Here is a 24,137-nt window from a genome sequence, read left to right on the forward strand (position 1 = left end):
AGAGAGAGAGAGAGAGAGAGAGAGAGAGAGAGAGAGAGAGAATGGTGTTTATATTTTGTAGGCAGTGAGACAGAGGTGGCAAGTGGATATATGGGGAGATACCAAAGTAGCTCAGATAAAAGAAATGGCGGATGGAAATTACAGATATATTGGAGACGTAAATTTCAGAAATATTCCAATGGCCTTTGACCCAAAAGCATAAAAGTGCTAACTTGTAAAACGAAAGCATTTTGTTCTATGACTTTAGTCTCTTTATGGTCTGACCTTCAGGGTATCTTGTCGAAGCCATTAGATGATGAGCACACCTACAACCCATACCACATCAGGCTGTGCCTCAAGGATTGCAGGGACTCAGAACACTCAGCTGCTTTTGAACTGTGTTCTTATTCAGTGGTCGTGCTTTGTGGGGCTGATGCTAACTTGCAGTGAGTCACAGAAGGGAGAGTATTGGGAATGTGTTCTTAGGGTCTTGCTCATTTGTCAAACAGTACGGGGTGGTGGAAGAAGCAGTCAGAGGGACACCCTGGGCTCTAATCTCTATTCTTTATTAGCTGTTGACCTTGGACAGAGGGGTTCGCTTCCCTTGTATGTTTGTCCAAGTCATAACTTCCTTGCAGGACTGTTGTGGGGAACAGCAGTAACGCACACGGATGACCTAGAATAGCGCCGCTTCTCCTCGGCAGTGTCTTTGATGTTTTATTGTGATGACTTTTGGAGCAGGGCTTGGGTTTTCAGGATACAGACAGTGTTAAACACAAGGTAATGTTCCTAGTTTATATTTTGCCTGAAACTCAAATAAAGATGAATTTTTATGGTTACCATCAAGATGCTCAGGATAATAAGATCATTTGTGTTCCCCCAAGCATGAAGGTTTCATATCTGCCTTGCTTTATTAGTGAAGATAATTTTTTCCTTGGCTATTTTTGGATGTGTTCAAAACAAAGCAGTTTCCTGTTAACTAATATGATTTTCTCCCTGTCTTCTATCGATAAATGAAGAGGAGTTAAGTGTCTCCAGGCAGATAGTTTTCACGTATCCAACATGCATCTGCAAAGATGTTGCAGTATCGCCTTCCAGAACACAAAGAATCTCCCCCAAAGACTTTGGGCAAAGTTCTGCTCACTTTCAGCTTCTGTTCGAGTTGGGATGGGGTGTTACTTCTGCTCAAAGGCCCCCCCGTGACCCCACCAAGACTGACACCAGGGCATGTGTAACAGACTGAACTAGAAATTGGAGGGAATGAAATGAAATTACAGCTGTACCACATACTGGCTGTGGGCCTTGAGTGAACGACCTAACTCTCTGAGCTCCATTGGCTGCTGTAAAATGGGTACAATATATGACATACGTCACAAGATTGCCATGAAGATTAAATAAGGTGTATGTGTGGATGCCTGGCATAATGCTTGGCACATCGTAGGCAGTTGTATCAACCAAACTGAAACAACAGGGAAGAAATTCATTGGCTCACATAACCACAAGTCCAGGAGGTAGGGATGGCTTCAGGCTTGACTTGATTCAGAGTGTACATGACCCTAGGTTTCGTCTCTCAGTCCTGTTGCTTCTAGGGTGGCTTTGCTCTGGCTTCACATGGTGGCTTCTAGATGCTTTGGGATCCTCTCACACCATCAGTCAAATAGAAGAGAGAGAAATTCCTACCATATATTGACCGTTACATTCACTGTGTGTCAGGTACTGTACTGAGAACTTTATTACACAAGGCACACAGGGTACCAATAGAATGGGTGTTTCTCCCAAAGCAGGAAGGGTGCACTCATGCCATCCAAAGGGGAATGGGTATAAGGTTTAAAAAGAAAAAAAGAACCCTAACAAATGTGTCCAACATAGCATTTAATAGCTGCTCAAAGCAAATAGGGTAAAGCAGTTATTTGACTGTAATTAGCAACATCACGCATCATGGTGCTGAGATGCAGAACCGTGGTTCTCAAGGAAGGGTGCGTTTGTTCCCAGGGGGCATTTGGCAATGTCTGGAGACATTTTTGATTGTCACAGTTGGTCAGGGATACCATTGGCATCTAATGGGTAGAGAGGCCAGAGGTGCTACTAAACATACACAGAACAATCTCCCACAGCAAATAGGTATCTGGTCCAGTTATCCAGTTGAAAAATTCTGTTCCATCCGGCATACCAGCCACGAAGAGTAATCACTAATATTTATGGAGCAGGTTACTACACGAAGGTCACTATACGAAGCATTTTACATGCAGTGTCTCATTCATATGGTCATGCCATTCACTTATCGTACAAAGTAGGGAATATTACCATTCTCATCTTCAAGGGAGGCTTGGGCACCTGGGTGACTGGTCCGAAGGCATTAGACTAGTAAGTGGTAGATTTATTCACACTCAGGTCTTCTTACTTCCAAACCTTGTAGATGTCTAGAAAGTATTTCATCAGGTTAGTCTATCACCTCCATCAGTTATCATATTCCATACTTCCACAGAGCTAGGGAAGAGACGGTGTTCTTACATCACCAGAGGAAAACCATTTGGATATGCATTAATGTATGAATTCTCCTAATTGCTGGAACCTTCTTTTTTTTTTTTTTTTTTTTTTAGTCTGGGGTACAGGCACATATAGCCAGGGTTGTTCATCTCTCCTGGGCAGCAGTGTGATGATCGTAGGTCGTCAGGATCTTCTGGACACTGTTTCTCCTCCTTTCCACCCAACATAGGCAAATCCGATCATACTTCTGTTTTGTTTTCTTCTTTCCTTGAAGAAATCCAGGGTTGAAATACAAGCTCTTTAATAAAACGCAATTGCACCGTGGATTGCCACTTCTTGCCCCTGGAGACCGAGAAGAACAGTTAGTTTATCTGGTGGGCCGAGAGACATATTGCTTATTTTGTTTGAGGTTTTTCTAGTCTTTTGTTTGTTTCTTTCCACCTCGAAGCTCTGAAACTTCGGCCAAGCACATCAGGCTGGCAGGGGCTCTGATTTTTTTATGGGATGATCCAACGAACAGGAGGATCTCACTGCGTCAACACCTCCCTTGGAACCGTTCTTGAAATGCTATTGTTTAAGGAAGGGTTGCCAGTGTCCAGTAGGCTCCCGTTAGTTTTGCAGCTGACTGCTGAGTTAGCATGCTTCAGCGTCAGGCTCCGCCTCACCTCCTGACTGATTTAGATTAATACCCTGGGTTTAGCACCTGCAGGAGTGACAGCAGCTCAGGTGACATTTCGCAGCACGTCCTGAATAATTACCACACGAGAGCACTCCTCTTTACCAGCCAGAGAGAGTCTCTGTTGTGCTTTTGACATCATTTTAGGAGAAACTTTCAGGTATGCCAAGAATATGTGAAAATCGACATTGCACGTACAAATTCTTTTTCTTAAATGGAGTGCACAAATTTGTGAAAGGTGTTTGGTTTTTTGTTTTTTGTTTTTTTTTTTGTTTTTTGTTTTTTGTTTTTTTTTGGAATAAAGGCCTCTGCGCAGTCTTGGAAAAGCAATTGTTCATTTCTAGTGTGTATCACTCTGAAAACAAGTACTGAGTGAAATGGCTTTGCATCGGAGAAGAAAATTGTCTTTCCCTCTAGCAGATGAGTTTACAGGTCAAAGGACCCCTATTCTAATATAACTCTTTGAATATTCTCTATTTCTCTTCTCGATTCTAAGCTACTTAGTAATTTCTCATTTCTGAGTATTTTGTAGAGCATACACTCATTCTTACTAAAGAGTTTAAAACAAATTAACAGATAAAATGTACTCTGTTCTTCCTGTACTTGAATCCACAGGGGCTGGATCTCACGCTCAAACGAAATCAAGGGTCAGATGCTTAAGTGATGGAGCCACCCAGACGCCCCTGTGGCCATCTTTTGAAGGAATAATTTTTGTGTGTATTTTTAAATTTTATTTACTTATTTTTCAAGTTTTCTTGAGATCTGATTGACATATAACACTGTTTAAGTTTAAAGCGTACGATGTATATATTGCAAAGTGATAACAACCTTAAGGTTTGTTAAGACCTTCATCGCCTCACACAATGTGTGTGTGGTGAGAACATTTTAGATCTATTCTCTGAGCAACCTTCAAGGACACAGTAAAGTATTGTTCACTGTGGTCGCCACGCTGGACGTTAGCTCCCCAAAACTTCTTCATTTTCTAACTGGAAGTTTGTACCCTTTGGCCATCAGCTCCTCATTTTCCCCATCCCCACCCCTAGCTGCTGGTATCCACTCATCTTTTTCTGTGAGTTCAGCTTGGTTGTATTACACACACAAGTGAGATCATATGGAATTGGCCTTTTTCCATCTGACTTACTTCCCTTACCATAATGCTCTCAAAGTCCATCCATGTTGTTACAAACAGCAGGATTTCCTTCTTTTTTATGGCTAAGATCACATTGTGTGTGTGTGTGTGTGTGTGTGTGTGTGTGTGTGTGTGTGTACATGGCACATTCTCTTTATGCATTTCATCCGTTGGTAGACACTTGGCCATTTCCACGTCTTGGCCATTGTAACCAATACTACAGTGAACATGAGGTTCACACATCTCTTTGGGATAGTGACTTCATTTCCTTTGGATAGATCCCCAGAACTAGAATAGCTGGATGATATGGTAGTTCTATTTTTAATTTTTTGAAGAACCTCCATACTGTTTTCCACAAGGCTGTACCAATTTATATTCCTACCAACAGTGCACAAGGGTCTCTAGACTTTCCCGCGCATTCTCACGGACACTTGTTATCGCTTGTCTTTTTCCTCGTAGACATTCTAACAGGTGTGAGATGGTATGTTATTCTGGTTTTGGTTTCCCTGATGGTTAGTGACACTGGGCACTTTTTCACGTACCTGTTGGTCGTCTGTACAGTGCAGCCATCACCTGCGGGTGATGATCCACTGGTGTATGTGACCACTTTACATGTGATGGTACCTCACTTTCTAGAAGGGTCTAGTAAATAAAAATGAGCCATTTCCTTCTTTCATCAAATGTTTGTTGAGTTCCCCCTAGGAGCCCCATGTGGTTCTGAGCACCGTGGACGTAGCAGTGAATAAAGCATACGGACAGGAGGTTCTCACGTGTTCTGTCATGAAGTTCGCTCTGTAGAGAAGAGGGGATATAGACAATAATGACATTTGATTGTGTAAGTTCACGGCAAACAATAAAATCATTCAATAGCAAGTGCCCAAAGAGGGGGTGCAATTTTAAGTAGGGTGAGCAGGACTGGCTTTGCTGACTGAGTCGGTGCCGCCGACAGAAGACCCAGGAGGAATCATGGAGGCCGCGGGGGGGTGGGGAGCATTCCAGCCAGAAGGACATTGGGAAAAGGTGCCAAGGGGGGTGTACATGGAGTGTGCAGAGAAGATCCAGGAGGCTGACGTGGCAGGAGCAGAATAAGGGAGGGGGCCACAATGTATGCAAAGTAAGAAGCAGAACAGTATCAGGCCGTGTGGGGCTTGGAGCCACTGTAAAGAATTTGGCTTTTCATCTTAGTTGGGCAGCCATTGTGGGTGGGGAGAGACCACTGCAAGGTTCGAAGGAACAGTCCCCAAGACCTTCCTCACTTCTGACCCCAGTTACAAGTTCGGGGGCTCCCACAACCACCAAACGTTTCAGAATTTGCTAGAATGACCTGGAGTTCACTGACATCTATGAAGTTGGTCAAAGCTTGTACCACTGAAGGATACAGAGTAACTACCATCGGATAAGGGAGGAGCTGTGGGAAGTGCCCGGCGTAGAGATTCTGTGTCTTCTCCCTGTGGAATCAGAACACTGTACCTTTCTCATACTGGTATGTGACAGTCCCCACGGAGTGTTGTCAACCGGGGACGCTTCCCAGCCACAGCGTTTAGAGTCTTGATTGAGGCTCCACTCCATGCTTGCTTGGTTGATTCATCGATTGCCCACCTGGCTCATCTCAGCCTCCAGGTCAGCTGATAGCACGTGACCCAAAGCCTCACCCTAAACCCCCTTGTTACTATTTGTCTCACCCAAGAACCCAGGCAAACAAAAATCACCTCCCATGTTGGCAAAGGCCAGACCAGATTGTTTGGACAAGATTAAATTTTTCCCTACACAGGAAGTGATTAGCCAAGAGGTGACATGGTCTGACTTTTTTTTTTTTCCTTTAACTCAGGCTAAAAGCAGTTGGGAGGGGGCATTGTAGTGCTCATGGTGAGGACGAGGGTGGCTCCCGGCACGCTGGTGACAAGGAACGTGGGCTTAGATGTTTGGATACTGACATGTTTTGAAGCTAGTGCCCAAAGCTGACTGACTGGACGTGGGTGAGGAGACAGAGAGGAGTCAGGATCCTCCGGGAGCCGTTGGAACAGCACAGGCACGCCTGGGGGGCCAGTGTGGGGTGGGGGTGATCCGACTTCAGTCTGGGGCATGCGAACTTCAAGGTTTGTTCAGAAGTTTCCCTCTGTTGCTCACCTGGCTTTTCATTCTCTTGGGGGTCAGTAAAGCCACACTTCGCGTTTGGGTTCAGAAACTGTGAGATAGCCCCCCCTTTCATCCTGCTGCTTATAGAGCACTACAGCAGGAAGAACGGGGGGCAGTGCTCCCTAAGATCTAGGTCAGGGCATAGCATGGGGAAAAACGGGAGAAAAGTGTTTCTTTGACTTTACATGTTCATAGAACATGAGGAACAGACGTATTAATAAACAACCCACTGTCTTTTACACTGGCCACATTTTATGACTTTGGATTGTTTGGGTTTTGTTTTGTTTTCATAAACTCAAGTCTAAAAAGTGATCATGGCAGAGGTGCCTGTGTGGCTCCGTCAGTTAAGAGTCTGACTCTCAGTTTCGGCTCAGGCCATGATCTCAGGGGTCATGAGATCGAGCCCCGCATCGGGCTGGGCTTTGTGCCGATCGATGGGCGCCTGCTTGGGATTCTTTCTCTCCCTCTCTCCCTGCCCCTCCCTGCTCATGTTTCCCCTTCTCTCTCTCTTTCTCAAAATTAAATAAATAAACATTTTTTAAAAACACCGTTTGTAAAAAGTTAAGAAGTGATGATGGCAGCGTCTGTACACATTTAAGGGAACCGTTAGGAAGCCTGGTGACATGGATGGTGGAGCCACAGGAGAAGGGACAGTGTGTGGCCGAGCACCCTCTGAACTGGAACCTTCTCTTCCTCTTGTCCACCGGGCTGACGGGCTTTTTTTTTTTTTTTTAATTTTTTTTTTTAACGTTTATTTATTTTTGAGACAGAGAGAGACAGAGCATGAACGGGGGAGGGTCAGAGAGAGGGAGACACAGAATCTGAAGCAGGCTCCAGGCTCTGAGCGGTCAGCACAGAGCCCGACGCGGGGCTCAAACTCACGGACCGCGAGATCATGACCTGAGCCGAAGTCAGCCGCCCAACTGACCGAGCCACCCAGGCGCCCCTTGATGGGCTTTATTTAAGGTGCTGCTAACACTCAGACACAGTATACCTCCTGCAGCCGGAGAAACAAATCCCCCCGGTCATTTGCATTACAATCTTTGTTTAATGAAAGCTGCTTCTTTTCTTAAAGGGAGAATCACATTCCCGAATTCATATCTCCCTTCTCAGAGAAGAGGTTTGTATTATTCTGTGTTCACAGCCCGTGAGCCTCAAACACAGACTTTCTTCCCCAGCCACACGCCTCCCACCGCCGTGCAGCTGTTTTTCGCTTTCCCGCTGCTCCGGGCTGTGATTACACAGTTTCCATCCAGGCAGAGACGTGGTTGTGCCTCTTTCCTGAAGTTTTCCCCGAGGACCGCCTCTCCTTGGCTTTGACATTTTAAAGGGTTAAAATAACAACAACAAATCCTCATTAGATGCTTACCTTGACTTGAGATCCTTTCCTAAAGATAAAACACAGTTTCCCCGCTCTCAAAGGTTTGTCCGTGGAAACTTCGAGAGGTCAGGAAACTTGACCATGATTCCAGCATATGAGGCTTTCTGTCCCACACCAACTAGAGCAGGGCCCCGGGAAACACAGCCGCGTTTCCCCAGATGTGGGATGGTTTTAGTGATAGAGGCATAACATGAAATGAATGTAATCTCACAATGACATTTTCTTCCCTCTTTTTTAGATTTTTCTTTTAAGTTTTACTTATTTGTTTTGAGAGAGAGAGAGAGAGAGTGCATCATCAGGAGAGGGGCAGAGAGAGAGGGAGAGAGAGAATCCCAAGCAGGCTCTGCACTGTCAGCTCAGAGCTGGACGCAGGGCTCAAACTCACGAAACAGGAGATCATGACCCGACCCAAAACCAAGAGTCGGATGCTTAACTGACTGAGCCACGCAGGCGCCCCAAGTCATTTTCCTCTTAATTACCTTTTTGATCCTCTTGATTAAATTACAGAGAAACATTTCAGTGAGGTGTTGGCACATCTTAAACACATCTTCTAACACTTTCTACTTTACCTGTGTCACTAACGCGTGAGCAAACGTCCCGCTTAGATCTTTGACAAGAGGATCTGGTCAGAGTTTAAGAACATTTTGTTTTCACTGTATTTACTTTCACATCTGCCTTCAACTTGTAGTCGAGCATACTGGCTTCTACTATTGATTTGGCGATTCGTTTACGATACATTTGTTTAAGGGTTAGGAAAACTGAGCTGATTAAACAAGTATTAAATAAGGCAGCGCAAAGATTTGACAAACCAATGCGAGTCGTAGGAGATTGGCTGACGTTCTCAAGAGCCGTCCTGGGCTCGGAAGCCTCAGTGGTACTGTGGTACATCACGTGGTGTCTTACATTGATTTCTGTTTCTCACCCCAGTGGTCTCAGCGAAGGACAGGAGAACCACCGCATTAGCAGGCAGCCTAGATTAGCTGATCTCCAGCCAACACACGCACACACGTAAACACACCTACACACGGCACCAGCAGTCAACTGCTACCTTGTCTCAAGCTGAGATCCACTAGGCGATGATGCCCATGACTGGAACGGGCAAGACCCCACAGACCGCAGGTGCAGGACGTCCTCTGTGCTTCATCGGGAACACCGTCTGCGGTGAATCCACAGCTCCCCTGAACGCGGAAGCCGCCTCGCGTGCACAGCCTCTCCACCGCTGAACCATGGCTTAGGTGCTCCCTAAACCCCTTATTTTTGGTCTATTTCAGTGGTTTTCAGCTGGGGGCGTTTTGCCCCCTTGGGGACATTTATCAATGTCTGGAGACGTTTTGGGTTGCCACAGCTAGGGGATTCTACTGTCGTGCAGTGGGTAGAGACCAGAGATGCTGCTAAACACCTTACAACACACAGGACGGTCCCCACAACAAAGAACGATCTGGCCGTACGATGTTGCTCATGTCGAATGTGCCAGTGTAGAGAGACCCTGTTCTGTATTACGAGTTCCTAACAGACCCTTCCCGGGTTTTTTCTTCAAGATGGGGCTGCCAGAACCCATGTGGTTAAGCCTCTTTTTGACTTCATGTTGTGTTTCTCTGTGCGTATTTTCTTTTTTTTTTTTTTTTTTCCGTATTTTCTTAACCATAGTGTCCCTGGCGGCTGCAGCCACAGGTAGGACAGGAGTCCCAGGGTTCACCTCACTTCTGCAATGTTTTGCTCCTAATTTTGTATCTCTCCTGGAAAGTGCCTCTGATCTGTTCCCCTCTGGTGTTTGCCTTCCTGATTTTCCTTGTTACTATGTAACATCGACACCCACCCCTTTCTCCAGCTCTGCTTTCCTTTATCAGTGCACCTCTGACCAGTACCGTTCCCCAGCTCACCGCACCACCACGTTAGTCTTGAACCTGTTCCCTTACATAGATCTTGTTTAGCCGAATACATTATAAACTTCTCAGGGAAAAAGCCCGTTTCTTTACCATTACATCCATTGCTGGAACCCTTATGATTTGCCTTCTGTTTTCTGGCAAGTACCTTACTCCTTCATATAGAATATGTAATTGCAAATGTGAAATGTAACATTGATTTAATAACTGCTTTGCAGGAGTAGAGAGAAGAGTACCATAAACATACGAGTCGAGTATGAGATGCATCCTGCTTGTAACAATGTTCAAATATTCTAAACACACAGGGACACACACACACGCACATGCGCAGAACACATGTTGCAAGTGAGGGAATGCGGAACCCACTGGCACTCCCATCTCACAAGTTTGCTGACTTATACTGGCCACTGTGGGATCATTTATTCTGGTTTTCTTAAATTCAGTCCCATTAGTATTTTTCCAATGTGGTATGTCTGTGTGACATGTCACTGGCACAGAGAGGGACAGTTTCTGATGTTGGGCATCTGTGCCTGTGGGAATGGTTACAGTCGGGTGGTGACTTCGCAGAGCGAAGCCTGTCATCTCTGGGAGCTCGTGCCCATTCCCGGAGCTCCTGGAACATAGGCTGCCCCCTCCGGCCCCCCGGCCCCTAGTGTGTCACTTGCCTTTGACCAAATCAGGACATTCTCTGTGCAGTTGTCAGACTGTTGTTCCTCCCTTCTCTTCTAGAAACCTCAGTTTCAATAAAACTTCCTCAAGGAAGCCGGGGTCCAGTTCTTAATTACACCTTTGCCTGGCACTGCCTCCTATGTCACGGTCCATTCTGTAGTTATTTACGGAGCAACAGATATAGGCCACGCCCTGTTGTAGGCACTGGCGGAAGATCTGTGAACAAATCAGGAACAGATCTGGTCTACCTGGAGCTTACCTTCCAGCAGAAGAGTGGAGGTGTGCATTGAGTGAAAGACCTCCTTTGTGCACTTTATGTATCATGCCTAACACCTTCCGTACGCTTACGTGATGGCTGTTATCCTCCTATTTATTTCACAAGCAGAAATGCAGGCTTAGGCTGAGTAGTGCGTCGCGGCTCACAAAGCTGGCAGGGGGCAAGCACGGCCAGGCAGTCTGGAGCCCACATTCTCTGCTTATTGCACTCTGCCTTGATACATACTTGCTTTGGGCACCAGTGAGTGAATTTCCCAGGTGCTTTCTGAGCTCCCGACTTTCTTCTAGATTCTTGACCAACTGCATAATTCATGGCCTGGAGTGACAGGTTCATCATTTAGGCAAAGTAATTCTTGGGAAATTCACAACTGTTGTATCTCTGTATGACCACGGTGTTCTTATGTCTGAATCCGTATCTTCACAAAGAACATGGGAAAGGCCCAACTTTTAAACTGTTTTACCTTCTCTGGGTTTTCATCCACTGTTTCTGTTAGTGTCAGGCCATAAGAAAGACTGTTGGGGCTTTTGGGACTACTTTGGAAGCCGGACAAAATGTCCAAGGTAAAAGCCAGTGGGTAAAGTGAAAAAAAAGGAATCCAGATTAATTTTGGAAATGAAAGAATCCTTAAAGCCATCGACTATAAGGAAAGAACAGAACCTGGAGTCATGGAAGCCTTCTTCCACCGCTGAGCTGGCTGGCAGAGTTTCTTTTCTTGTATTTAAATTTTTTTTTAACGTTTTTATTTTTGAGAGACAGAGTGCGAGTTGGGGTGGGGCAGAGAGAGAGGGAGACATAGAATCCTAAGCGGGCTCCAGGTTCCGAGCTATCAGCACAGAGCCCAACATTGGGCTCGAACTCATGAAGCATGAGATCATGACCTGAGCCGAAGTTGGAAGCTGAACCCTCTGAGCCGCCCAGGCGCCCCTGGATGGTGGAGCTCCTGATGAACTTACGATGCACGGACAGTAATGAGAACCCGGTTGCACAGCTGTCTTTGAGAGGCAATGTACTGGGATTACACTTATGCTTTTTTTTTTTGGAAAAAAAAAAAATTCAGCACCGAGTTAGCCTAGAATGAACAGTGTCCTGCCCAAAATTAACAACAACGAATTGGAAATTCTGATTCTAGCCAACTTTGCTTAGCGAACGTGAACAAGAGTCCCGACCTCATGTGAAATAAACAGCTCTGGTTTCATGGCGTTTTCTAGGCCCTTGGTGCCTCGGACTTCGTGGAACTGGATTTTCAGGAGCCCTCTGTTTTTGTTTCCACAGGATGTGTGAAACTGGGGAAGGGCTGTTTATCTTTCAAACGCGAGATGGGGAGGCCATCTACCAGAAAGTCCACTCTGCTGCCTTGGCGATAGCTGAACAGCACGAGCGCTTGCTACAGAGCGTGAAAAATTCAATGGTATGTATACTCCTGTGGAGTGCAATCCTAGAATATTTATGCTGAAAAACATGGCCAGCACTGTCTGAGCAGGTGGCTTACTCCTGTACTCACCCGTGTATTACTTGGATTAAATGCCATCCTTGCAAAGCCTGAAGAGCCAGCTGGTAACATAGTAATCGTGCATCCCTGAGTGTCTGCTTTGTGCCTCAGTTAGTATTACATGTGTGTGTCCTAATCAGTTTGGGCTCCTACGGCAAATACCATAGGACCGGCTGGCTTCTAAACAACAGAAATTAATTTATTTCTCACTGATAGCTTGATCAAGGTGCCAGCCTATCTGTGTCCAGTGGCACTGACTTCCTGATCCATAGGTGATGGTCTTTTCTGTGTCTCACTGATGGAAGGAGCGAGGGATCTCTCTGGGGTCTCTTTTATAATCCCAATTGTGAGGCCTCGCCCCTCATGCCCTGATCGCCTCCCAAAGGCCCTACCTCCTAACACCATCACCTGGGGGGTTAAGATTCCAATATATGAATTTGGGGAGGGGATATAATCATTAGTCTGTTGCAGTGAGTATGTTCATCAGAATCAATTTGGATGCATATGGACATCTACAGACACATCTATGTAGATTATCTGGCTGTAGGTATAAATTTAAAGCAGTACCAGATGGTATAATTTCAACAGGGGCCAGAGAGAAGAGGGCTGAAGGGAAACGGGGGGGTGAAATGTCAAAAGCCCCAAACCAGAAGACCGTTGACGTGCGACTGTGGGCTCCATGTAGGACATCTCTTGTTTTTTTCCAGAGAAGTCTAGGATTTGAGTCTGTATGTAATATCTTGTTGTTTGTAACTGTTGGAAATTGATTCCAGTTGAAACCAACAACGAAACGGTAATTCTTTGTGGGCCACAGGAAACCTGTCCGGAGACTCCATTCTTCCCAGAGCCATGCATCAACCATGTCTGGTTGATTAGCCTTCATAGACATTGATATATTAAGATACCACAAACACGAATACACGTAGAGTGTGTGTGGAAACACCTGCTCTGTTCAGTGCATCGTGTTAGGAACTGTGACTCGTACAGAGAATTACGATTCATGAATTTCTTCTTTGAGAAGAAGAAATTCACAAAATCTTAATGCACAAGAGTTAAATAATACACGTCATACATCATGGCTGCAAACACATGCCTAGAGCTTCGCATCTGGAAGGAAATCTGCAAAACCAAAAGGAACTGGGTTAGTGTGGTAGGATTAGGGTAGTTTCAAAATTTATGATTTAAACATGTGAGGTGGTTGGATTTAAAGAGGGGGGAAAGCATACCAGTAAGATGATCTTTCCCAAAGCAGCCTCAGATCATTCCCAAATGACTTGTTCATGCAGTGGTCTGGGATTTTAGAGCAGAGATCAGCAAAACTTTCGGTAAGGGGACAGCTGGTAATACTTGGGGCTTTGTGAACCAAGATGGTCTCTGTTGCAACTACTTAATTCTGTCATTGTAATTTAGAAGCAGCCGTAGGTAAAAACATTCTCAAGGGGTGTAGGTCTGTCGCAAAGAAACTTTATTAATGGACACTGAAATTCACATTTCATGTAATTTTCACAAATCATGAAATACTCTTCTCTTGATTTTTTTCCCTATTTCAAAATATTCTTTTTTTTTAAATTTTTTTTTAACGTTTATTTATTTTTGAGACAGAGCATGAATGGGGGAGGGACAGAGAGAGAGGGAGACACAGAATCCGAAGCAGGCTCCAGGCTCTGAGCCATCAGCCCAGAGCCCGACGCAGGGCTCAAACTCACGGACCGTGAGATCGTGACCTGAGCTGAAGTCGGATGCTCAACCGACTGAGCCACCCAGGCGCCCCTCAAAATATTCTTTTTGAACTAATGCAGTCTCGGTATCCATTTCCCCATATGCTTACCAATTCTAGATATTGCAATAAAGATAGGTAAATGAAAGGATGGATGAATGGATGGATAGTTGTAAAGTAGTATTTGGGACGCCTTGGTGGCACAGTCAGTTGAGCGTCTGACTTCAGCCCAGGTCAGGATCTCGCAGTTCATGAGTTTGAGCCCCACGTCAGGCTCTGTGCTGCCAGCTCGCAGCCTGGAGCCTCTTCAGATTCTGTGTCTCCCTCCCTCTCTGCCCCTCCCCAGCTCATGCACTCTCTCTCCCTCTCTCCCAAAACTAAATAAAAACATTAAAAAAAAAAAAATAAAGTAGAATTCAAGTCACTTGGAACTTTATAGGGCAACATGCCATTGCTTTAAAGTTGTATAGCTATCCCATTAGATGCCTTTAAACATCTGAAGAAGTTTTTCCAAGATTACCTTATTGGTAAAGCCATCAATTAGCATAAATTGTTTTGTGCTTGAAAGGCAGGTTCTTCATGCATATGTTTTTCCATTTACAACCTCCTCATTACTTCCACTAAAAATTAATCAGGAATATGAGTAATCCGTTCAGATCACCCCTTTGCAAATTTAACTGGCAAATAATGTTGTTTGCTCTTAATTTGCTGCCTGCTTAAAGAGTTCCATAAAACGAGTGTGATTTTTAAGCAACAGCATCCTGTTTTCGATGGAAATGAGTAAGCTTCACAATGGGATCTGAATCTCAACGAGGTTAAACGGGGATTAAGAAATGCTTAGAATCTGTGTACTTAAATCAATCCCTGATTTGGGGAGAAAAGAGATGCCACAGGACAACGAAGCAAATAAAGACAACGCTGCCTGCCCACCCTCCCCGGGTTCCATTTCTGCCCTTCCTGGTAACTGGTGATGGATCCACATAGATCTGGATCCACATATCGTCAACGAGGAATTGCATGCATACCACTACTGGCTGGCTGGCTTCTCTGAGATAGTCAAGGTCATAAATGGAGAAGGGGGTGATGCTAACTGCTGGGCTTAGTCTCATTATTAGTTCGCCCAAACCCACCGTTGGCCGCTTCTGGTGGAAAACTCCCAAGACTGCCTCCACAGACCGGTGCTTTACCACGGGACCTGTGCCGGCTTCAAGTTGTAGCCTTTGGTGAATTGGTTTGGACCAGACTTGGGACCTGAATCCCAGCAGGTCACCAAGAGGAAGCTTGTGGGCCCAATAACAACAAGGACAGCAGCGATCATAGCAGTGGGGATATGCTGAATAATGGCTCCAGAGATGTCACATCCTAATCCCTGGAACCTGTGAATGTGATTGTACGTGGCAAAAGGGACTTTGCGGATGTGATCAAGTTAAGACTCTTGAGGTGGGGAGATTATCCGAGATCATCCAGGTAGACCCGGTGTCATCCCAAGGGTCCTCGTGGGAGGGAAACAGGAGGAAATAGAGTCGGACGGTGATGTGATAGTGGGAGCAGAGGGAGAGAGAGATTTGGTTTGTGTGCTGATGGCTTTGAAGATGGAAGAGAGACATAGGTGACCCAAAGGATGTGGGTGCCCCCGGAGGCTGCAAAGACAAAGAGACAGATTCTGCCCCGGAACCTCCAGAAGGACCCAGATTGGCCAACACCTGGAGTTTAGCTTGGTGAACTGACTTTGGACATTTGGTTTCCAGAGCTGTAAGAAGACAGATTTATGTTGTTTAAAGCCACTGAGTCATGGTAACTTGTTACAACAGCCATAGGAAACTAGTAAGTGATGATATCAATAATAATAAAAATATATCCCGGCTCTACTGTGTAACAAGCAGTATTTTAAGGACTTCCTAACCCTACGACCACTGCTGTATGGAAGGCCAAGGCCACCAGCTTGGAAGCTGGAATTTGGAACCAGTATCCTGGTATAGTCCCCACTCTTCTCCGCATCTCCCAACGAAGCCCCCAGACCTATTTTCTTTGTCCTGCATGAGATTAACTTACCACTATTCTCAAAATCCCAACTTCGTGGCCAACCTTTAAAAAACGGAGAGGTTTCAAATAAAACTCAGCTTTCTGTGATATCTTGAAGAGTGAGGAGGTCTGACAGCACCCATGTTACGTCCCCATGCAGCAGTAACAATCAGATGCACCCAGTACTCTCCGCCATCCCTGGGCAGATTGGGCATCTTCACTTCCCCACGGTCCCTACCTCTCCTGTGGTTCCTCTCAGCAAGTGGTTCTTCTCTGAGCACCGGCTGCCCGCGCTGTGGCCAATCGATGTCTTGCCTGGATTACTCCATGTGTTCGTTTTCAACTGCTGAGCAGCAAAGTACCACCAACAATGCACTGTAACACAACACACATTTATTATCTCATAGTTGCTGTGGGTCAGGAGTGTTGGCGTGGCTTAGCTGGGCCCCCAGCTTCAGTTTCTCACAAGGCTGAGATGCTTCAGGCTCATTAGAATGGGGAAGGATCCACTCACAAGCTCACGTGGTTATTGGGGGGATTTAGTTTTGTGTGGCGGTAGGATGGAGGGCCTCAGTCTGTTGCTGGCGGTGGCTTGGGGGCCACCCTCAGCTCTTTACTGCACGGGCCTCTCCAACACAGCCTGTCTTCACCAAAGCCAGCAAGAGGGAGAGTCTCCTTGCAAGCCGGAGGCCACAATCCTAGGCATCATAACCACGCAAGTGACATCCTATCAGCTGTCAAGTCCTTCCCATAGTCAGGGGAGGGGCCCACACAGAGTGTGAACACTGGGGGGGGTAGACCATGGAGGCCACCATCACGGCGTCTGTCCCCACACCACACAGCCTTCTGGGATAATATTTATTTAGTGCTTTGATTTCACCCTTTGAAATGCTTTCCCACCGTAGGGTGTTTGGCTAATAATGCCGGGCGTTTACTGGCCATCTGTTATCTGCCTTTGGTGTCTCTGGTCGTAGCGGCCAGCACCATTCACCAAGCCTCCGACGATATGCCAGGTACTTCACTTGCATTTTTCCCTCATCGCCACCTTGACTGGAAGGTAAACTCATTCATTCATTCATTCCTATTCATTTGTTCATTCAAGAATGTTTACTGAGGGCCTGACGCGCTCTGTTCTGCGCTCCCGGATATAGTGTGAATAGACATGAGGCTCATCCTCCCCAGGGCTCGCAGTATGAGAGTATTATCTGTGACCCTTGCCCTGGAAGGAATCACAGTCCTTCTCAGAGAGATGAGACCCCTCGCCGAGTGGTTCAGGCTCCTGCCTGCCGTCACTGAGCTCATTTCTACGGGAGCCAGGGATCCAAGACCCTTTTGTCTGGTTCCTGACCCGCTGCCTCTGGCCACAGCGCCTCACTCCCTTGGAGAGTTGGAAAGCTTTTCTGTCCCTTGAATGTCCCCACCAAGAGCTGTCTTAGTGCTTTCAAATTACCCTGAATTATCAGAGTGCCTTTCAGAAACATCGATCAACTTAGAGTGTGCCTTTTGGAAATCGCTGTTACTGTTACAAGAAATCCCGTTTTTTTTGGGTAGTTTTGGCCCCAAATGGCAATATCCTATCTCCAAATTCCTCACTCCAGTTCTCACACTTTAAACGCAATGTGGTGCTGTTCTGCAGGGAGAACAACAAGGGAGTGCTGGGGGGGGGGGGGGTGGCTGGAGTATCAGGGGAACGACCCCCTGTGGAATGAGACTCAGCAGCAAGAACTTGTCTGCTCCCCAGCTGCCCGCTGCCCCTGCGGGAGTAGTTGCCGGGGACTCTGCCAGGACAGCTCGGGACTCCCTCGAGCAGCTTGCTATTTTTGCCACCTTGGAGATCAGTGTCTGTGACAAAGTCTAATTTTGGAACAAGGAGTGGCGGTGTGTGGGATGTTCCTCATTCCTCGCTGGGGCCTGTCATTTTTAGAATTTCCTTCAAGGCAAATCGAGTGACAAGGTGGAGAAAGACTAAGTTAGCAGGCTGTCCCCAGGGGGCTGTAGGTGGGGCTCCACTGGGGGTGACATCCTGGCCCCCGGTCGTAGTGACATCGTCGAGGCCCCAGGGTGCAATTTCTCCCCCGTGTTCTAGAGCCCTGGACTGGACCCAGGTTTGAGAGTTATTCTGAACTATTCCCTGCCACCTCTTTTTTTGATTGCCTAATTGATAGATTGACTTCCAAACTTGGTTCTGCAAATGAAGTGTAATGAATTTGGAGAATGCAAGTGACCCTCTTCCACAAGTCTGGAAACCAAAGTAATTCGTAGTCTAATTTAAAAAGCCATAGGGACATCTGGGTGGCTCAGTTGGTTAAGCATCTGACTTCGGCTCAGGTCGTGATCTCACCGTTCGTGTGTTCGAGCCCCGTGTCAGGCTCTGTGCTGACCGCTCGAAGCCTGGAGCCTGCTTTGAATTCTGTGTCTCCCTGTCTCTCTGCCCCTCCCCTGCTCACACTCTCTCTCTCAAAAAAAAAATGAACATTAGAGGAAATTTTAAAAAGCCATAAACTATTTCTTTTTTTTTTTTTTTTTTCAACAGAGAGAGCATCAGGTAAATTATAGAATCAATTTCATTACTATTCGGACACTGAAATAAACTCTTCTCTGCGGTGGTTTCATTTGTATAAACACCCTTCCCCCAGCTCAACCTGCCCTCTGTCCCCATCCCTACCCCTCAGAAAAATCAGGTTTTATTTCTTTTCCTCTTTGTGGGCTCTGGTTAATTTGGTTAACTTGTGGATTTATTTATGTATTCATTCTTTTATTTATTGTTTCTTTGATTATTGTGTATTGCTTAAAGCAATCATCAGCTTTTTTACCCTCCTAAATGTAAACCCTTGTTACATCCTGGCCTAAAAGTTATGATTCAAAAGCTTTTACGGAAACACCTATCTATTTCTTGCAAAGAAAGCATTGTAGTAAGTCTTATGGAGAACATAAGTGTTAAAAGGAAAACGTTTTGCATCTTTTTTTTATTTAAAATTTTTTAACGTTTTTATTATTTATTTTTTTGAAGGGGAGAGAGAGAGAGAGACAGAGCATGAGCAGGGGAGGGGCAGAGAGAGAGGGAGACACAGAATCCAAAGCAGGCTCCAGGCTCCGAGCTGTCAGCACAGAGCCCAATGCGGGGCTCGAACTCCCGAACTGTGAGATCATGACCTGAGCCGAAGTCGGACGCTCAACCGACTGAGCTACCCGGGTGCCCCTAAAGCCTTTTGCATCTTAAAGGAGCTTAAAGTTTAGATAAGGAGTTATGATTTCTACCCCTTGATGCATGCAGCATTGAGCTCTGTGAGCTCAGTTTGCTACAATGTCGTTGGAGGACAATTCGTCCTTATTTATCAAAATTAAACTCGCATGTCTCTTTATGCAGCAATAGTACTTCCAGGAATTTACTCTAAAGATAGGACAGATGTATGGGTGGGGAGAGGATTTCCTTAGGAAGGAGGCATAAAAAGTTACCAGAAGCAAAGGGAGCAGTGATTTTGTTTTATGCATGTGGCTGAGAATTCAGATGACTCTGAATAAATTGATGCATGTCACTTTCATTCCCCATGAAAATAACCATTTGAGTGCATCTGGTGTTCAGCAAAATGCTTCACTGGGAAATGTGGCCCCAAGTGGTTGATTTCACTAAGTCTGCTTTATCAGGCTGTGGGTGACAATGGAGGCATTGTTTTAGCGAGTTCTGTTCACCAAGTAGGTGTCTCTGCGGTGTTTTTCCTTAGCAGGAAAGCAGTCTTGCTCTCCTCCTCACTTTCTTTTGTTTTCTCTGTCTCTCTGTCTCTCCTTCTCTTTCTAACCTTCACTAGGTAAGTCCCCGCTTTCCCTGACACTTCAGTAATCTTCTGTGATGTCTCGGTAGCATTTGGATGATCGGGACACCCATCACTTTCCCCGCAGATGCCAGACTGGGGAGAGGAGTCAGAGGACGGAAAGACAGCCCTTTGGGTCGTTTCTGCCAAACATCTGTCAGAGCTGGAATCAGGGTCAGGCAGCCATGGGAATGGGTTTCATTAGGAAGCCGAGGAAGACCACATGTTTGGCAGATTGCTACTTTTCACTTGAGAGAAGGCCCCTGGGACGGTGGGGGTCTGAGGGCCTGGTAGCATCACTGTAGATTCTGTGGCTCAAGATGGCAGGGGCCCTCCCCTTTCCTGGCAGCCTAGGCTTTCAGCCAGTTGCCATCTCCCTAAGCTTTGGAAATAGAATTCAGGTGCCTTCTACCTTTAAGTACAGGATTTGAGCCCATCCTTTAAGGCTTTAAGGCCTTCATAATATCCTCGGTGCTTTCTAGAGGAACGCACAGGATTGTAAAATGAACTTTAGCTCTGGAGTAATAAAGAGGCCAGGTCTTAAGTGCCAGCTCAGTGTCTCTGCGCAAGTGACCCTTAGCACTTGTCCCTTGCTCTGTGAAGGGGGCTTTTATTAGTACACACCTTGCCAGGTAGGCTGGGGCAGGTGATATCTTGGCAAAGTGCCTGGCACCTACTTAATACAAATCAGCCTGAGCTGTTCTTATCATTGACTTGTAGTGATATTTGCCATAAAATGGCAAAGGGAGTGTTAGACTGTAGAGGTTTCTCATTCACCTAGCGATGCAGTCATTGAACCACATCTGACTGTATACCTCCTGTATGCCAGGAATCATGCCAGGCACTAGGCCTGTGAGCACAAACAAGGAATCTTCTCCACCACTGCCCCCCAACCCTCCGACCTCCCCACCTGCAGAAAGGAGAGCTTTGCTTATGAGAGAGTCTATTCCCTTTGGTCGAGGAAGGAGCGCCATTGTGGAGGCAGACGGTGGGCCATGTGACCAAAGCTGGCCTTAGCTCTCTGGCCATTTACTCTAAAATCCTGGGGAGCGGAGGAACTGAGTTTCATTCGTTTTTAAGTTTCCAGCCCCTAGCATTAGTGCGTGACTTACAGGCGATGCCCAGAGCATATAAACGGATGCAATGAATGAATGAAGTAAAGAACATCCAGTACAGAATTCACCAAAGGGGGTAAGGGGAGAGGCAGGACTGTGAGCCGGGCAGTGTGTTAGCGGCAAACCCAGCAAAGGGGCTTAGTCTGATAGAGGGATAATTCGAGTTGGAATGAGCGGCCCCATCTGGCTCCGTGTTGAGGGTCTGCATGCTGTATTTCATTTAATTTTCACAGCTAGCCTGGGAGATAGGGATTGGTTTTTAGATCCCATTTGATTTATTTTTACAGAAACCCATGTATGTAGAATGTAACTAACTGCAAAAATATGATGATAGGGATGGTTAAGCACTCCAGTAGTTTCTCTCTTGGTGATTTATTTGTGTCTATTCCTCCTCTGCCCTCCTTAGGATCTCCTAAATCTTGTTAGAAGTTTGTACTCCCCTCTCCATGTTTTTGTCTGTATCCATATAATCCCATATGGAAATCCCTATCTACAGACACATGTGGATTGACGCGCACAGGTACATGTAGAAGGCGGGTGTTTGAGAGTCGTCGTTTCTGTTATAAAATGGTGGTGCTGTTACAGATTTCTTAAAATGCCCCCTTGTTTTTCCCATTTAGTGGTAAATCCCTGATAGAAATACCGTACTTATTATTTTTATTCTCAAGTTAGCTAACACACAGTGTAGTCTTCGCTTCAGGAGTAGAACCCAGTGATTCGTCACTTCCGTACGATACCCGGTGCTCCTCCCAGGTGCCCTCCTTAATGTCCATCACCCATTTAGCCCATCCCCCACTTCCCCGCCCTCCCCCCATCAACCCTCAGTTTGTTCTCTGTATTTAGGAGTCTCTTATGGCTTGCCTCCCTCTCTGTTTTTATCTTATGTCTCCTTCCCTTCCCTTGTGTTCATCTGTTTTATTTCTCAAATTCCCTATATGAGTGAAATCATGTGATATCTGTCTTTCTCTGACTGACTTCTTTTGCTTTAACATAATATCCTCCAGTTCCGTCCACGTTGTTGCAAATAGCAAGGTTTCATTCTTTTTCATCGCGGAGTGGTTTTCATTGTATCTATATATCTATATCTATATCTGTATCTATCTATCTATACATATATATATCTTCTTTATCCTTTATCAGCCTATGGACATTTGGGCTCTTCCCATAATTTGGCTATTGTTGATAGTGCTGCTATAAAACATTGGGGTGCAGGTACCCCTTTGAGTCAGCAATCCTGTATCCTTTGGACAGATTCCTAGTGGGGCAATTGCTGGATCATCAGGTAGTTCTGTTTTTAATTTTCTGAGGAACCTCCACACTGCTTTCCAGAGCGGCCGCACCAGTTTGCGTTCCCACCAACAGTGCAAGAGGGTTCCCGTTTCTCCACATCCTCGCCAATATCTATCCTTTCCCGACTTGTTAAATTTGGCCATTCTGACCGTTTGTGAGGTGGTATCTCATTGTGCTTTCGATTTGAGAAATACCATCCTTAAAAGTCACAGAGCATAGGTCTGATTCAAGGGTGAGCCGTCTGTGGTCCACGTGCAAAATCTGGCTTATGCCTGTTTTTGTAAGTAAAGTTTTACTGGAACACAGCTCTGCCCATCCATTGCTGCGTTGTTATGGCTGCTTTCACACTGAAACAGAAGAATTGATTCGCTGGCATGATGGAGACTGTCTGGCCTGCAAAGCCACTTGTTATATGGCCCTTAACAGAAGAGTTTGCCAGCCTTGCTCTTGCTCATTCCTTTTAATGGAGTGCTTGATGTTTCAGGGTCTCGATGTAATACTACCTTATTAAGCCTGTCTCTGGGAATATCAGATTTTGGGGGCCACTGATAATACCACATCACGCATCCTTATATACATGCTCTTATATATGATAACTTTAACTGAGTGTCTGCACTATAATGTATTTAGCTGAATTTTCTAAACCCAGAAGCAGGATTGCTGAAGTAAAGGTTGTTAAGTATTTTAAAACTTAAATAGGTATCGCTATACTGCCTTCCAAAATACTGGAGTATTTTGGATTTCGTTGCTAGCATTATTAGGTCAGTTTCATAGAGGGAGAAACTGAGACTTGGTAGCTCAGAATTAGTAAGTGAGCAGTCAGGACAGGAGTGGAAGGTTCAGGATGTATTCCGTGGCCACTGAAAGGGAGGACCAATCGTGGGGACTTTTCTGCAGGCAGAAAGCACAGGACTGACTTCTAGGGCCCTCGTGTGTTTGTGGGCTGGGCGCAGGGGAGAGGGGAAGAGATTGGGGAAGGGAGACTGGGGGCACTGGTTCTCCACCTTCAGAGTGCATCCCAGTCACCTGGAAGGCTCAGTGAGCCACAGGTCACGGGGCTCTACCTCCCGTGTTTCCGCAGGTCTGCAGAATGTCTAGTAAGTTCTCAAGCGAGTTGCTCACTGCTCTCAAAGTGGCTCTCAACGCCTCCAGTGGCTCTGAGGAGCTGGCTCCTTGATCCCTGGGACAAGAGCCAGAGACAGCACAGCATGGGGCCGCATGCCCTGACGTCCTGCACACGTACAAAGATGCATAGGAAGACATATGCCCATCAGTTGAGGAGACTGCTCTGGTGGGTGTCTAATTATTGGACACTAACCCATACAAGAGCTATTTGCTGGGACTTTACAGTGTATTTGATAAACCTCAGAAATCTGTCAGACTTGGCAAACAGACTGCATGCTCCACGAACACGTGCTCGTTTTGATGCCTTTTTTCTTTTTTTAAGTATTGTCAAAGACCACTGGTCTCTTTGAAGGGAGACATTTGGTCTGGATTTTTAAGAAAAAACCTAACATTTTAAGATTCAGTTCAACACAGATTTACTATTCATGAGATAGACGAAGTGCTTCTCTCTGGCTAGAGATTTGAAATTATGTTTTAGCTTCTTTGACAACTCTTCTCTAGTCTCCTTGTAACTGCTCCTGGCTTTCACTTTCTCCTACGTCTCATTTGGAGAAGACCCAAAGGAGTGAGGGCTGGGGACGGGGAGGGCCTGTAAAGCTACAGGGTAGGGAGGTGCCTGGGTGGCTTGGTCCCTTAAGAGTCCCGACGCTTGGTGTCTGCTCAGGTCACGACCTCACAGTTTGTGGGTTCGCGCTTCGTGTCAGGATGGGGATTCTCTCTCTCCCTCTCTCTCTGCCCCTTTCCTGCTTGTGCTCTCGCTCTCTTCCTCTCTCCCTCTCAAAATAAATAAACATTAAAAAAGGAAACTCCAGTGTAGGAAGTAGAGAGATGTTTGCTCTGTGCAGGCCTGTTCGTAGAGGAGTGGGGTCCTTACACGTAGTCCTCAGTGCCCCATTCCCAGCTGCAGAGTTCTTGAAACTAGTGAATGGGATGGTGTGCAGTTGAGGGAGGAA

At 45.9% G+C, this 24,137-nt stretch overlaps 1 protein-coding gene across 3 annotated transcripts in view; it reads left to right on the top strand.

The window, feature by feature from the left end:
• The window catches only part of DOK5 (docking protein 5), a 153,645-nt gene that overhangs the window by 108,816 nt on the left and 20,692 nt on the right, over positions 1-24,137 (top strand). For all 3 annotated transcript variants that reach the window (XM_040459642.1, XM_040459641.1, XM_040459643.1), the window contains one exon: positions 11,890-12,025. In XM_040459642.1, coding sequence (XP_040315576.1) covers positions 11,890-12,025 — 136 coding nt within the window. The remainder of the gene's footprint in view (positions 1-11,889; positions 12,026-24,137) is intronic.

This window comes from Herpailurus yagouaroundi, unplaced genomic scaffold (assembly GCF_014898765.1).
Source record: "Herpailurus yagouaroundi ecotype Mexico unplaced genomic scaffold, PumYag 246, whole genome shotgun sequence".
Classification (NCBI taxonomy): Eukaryota; Metazoa; Chordata; class Mammalia; order Carnivora; family Felidae; genus Herpailurus; species Herpailurus yagouaroundi.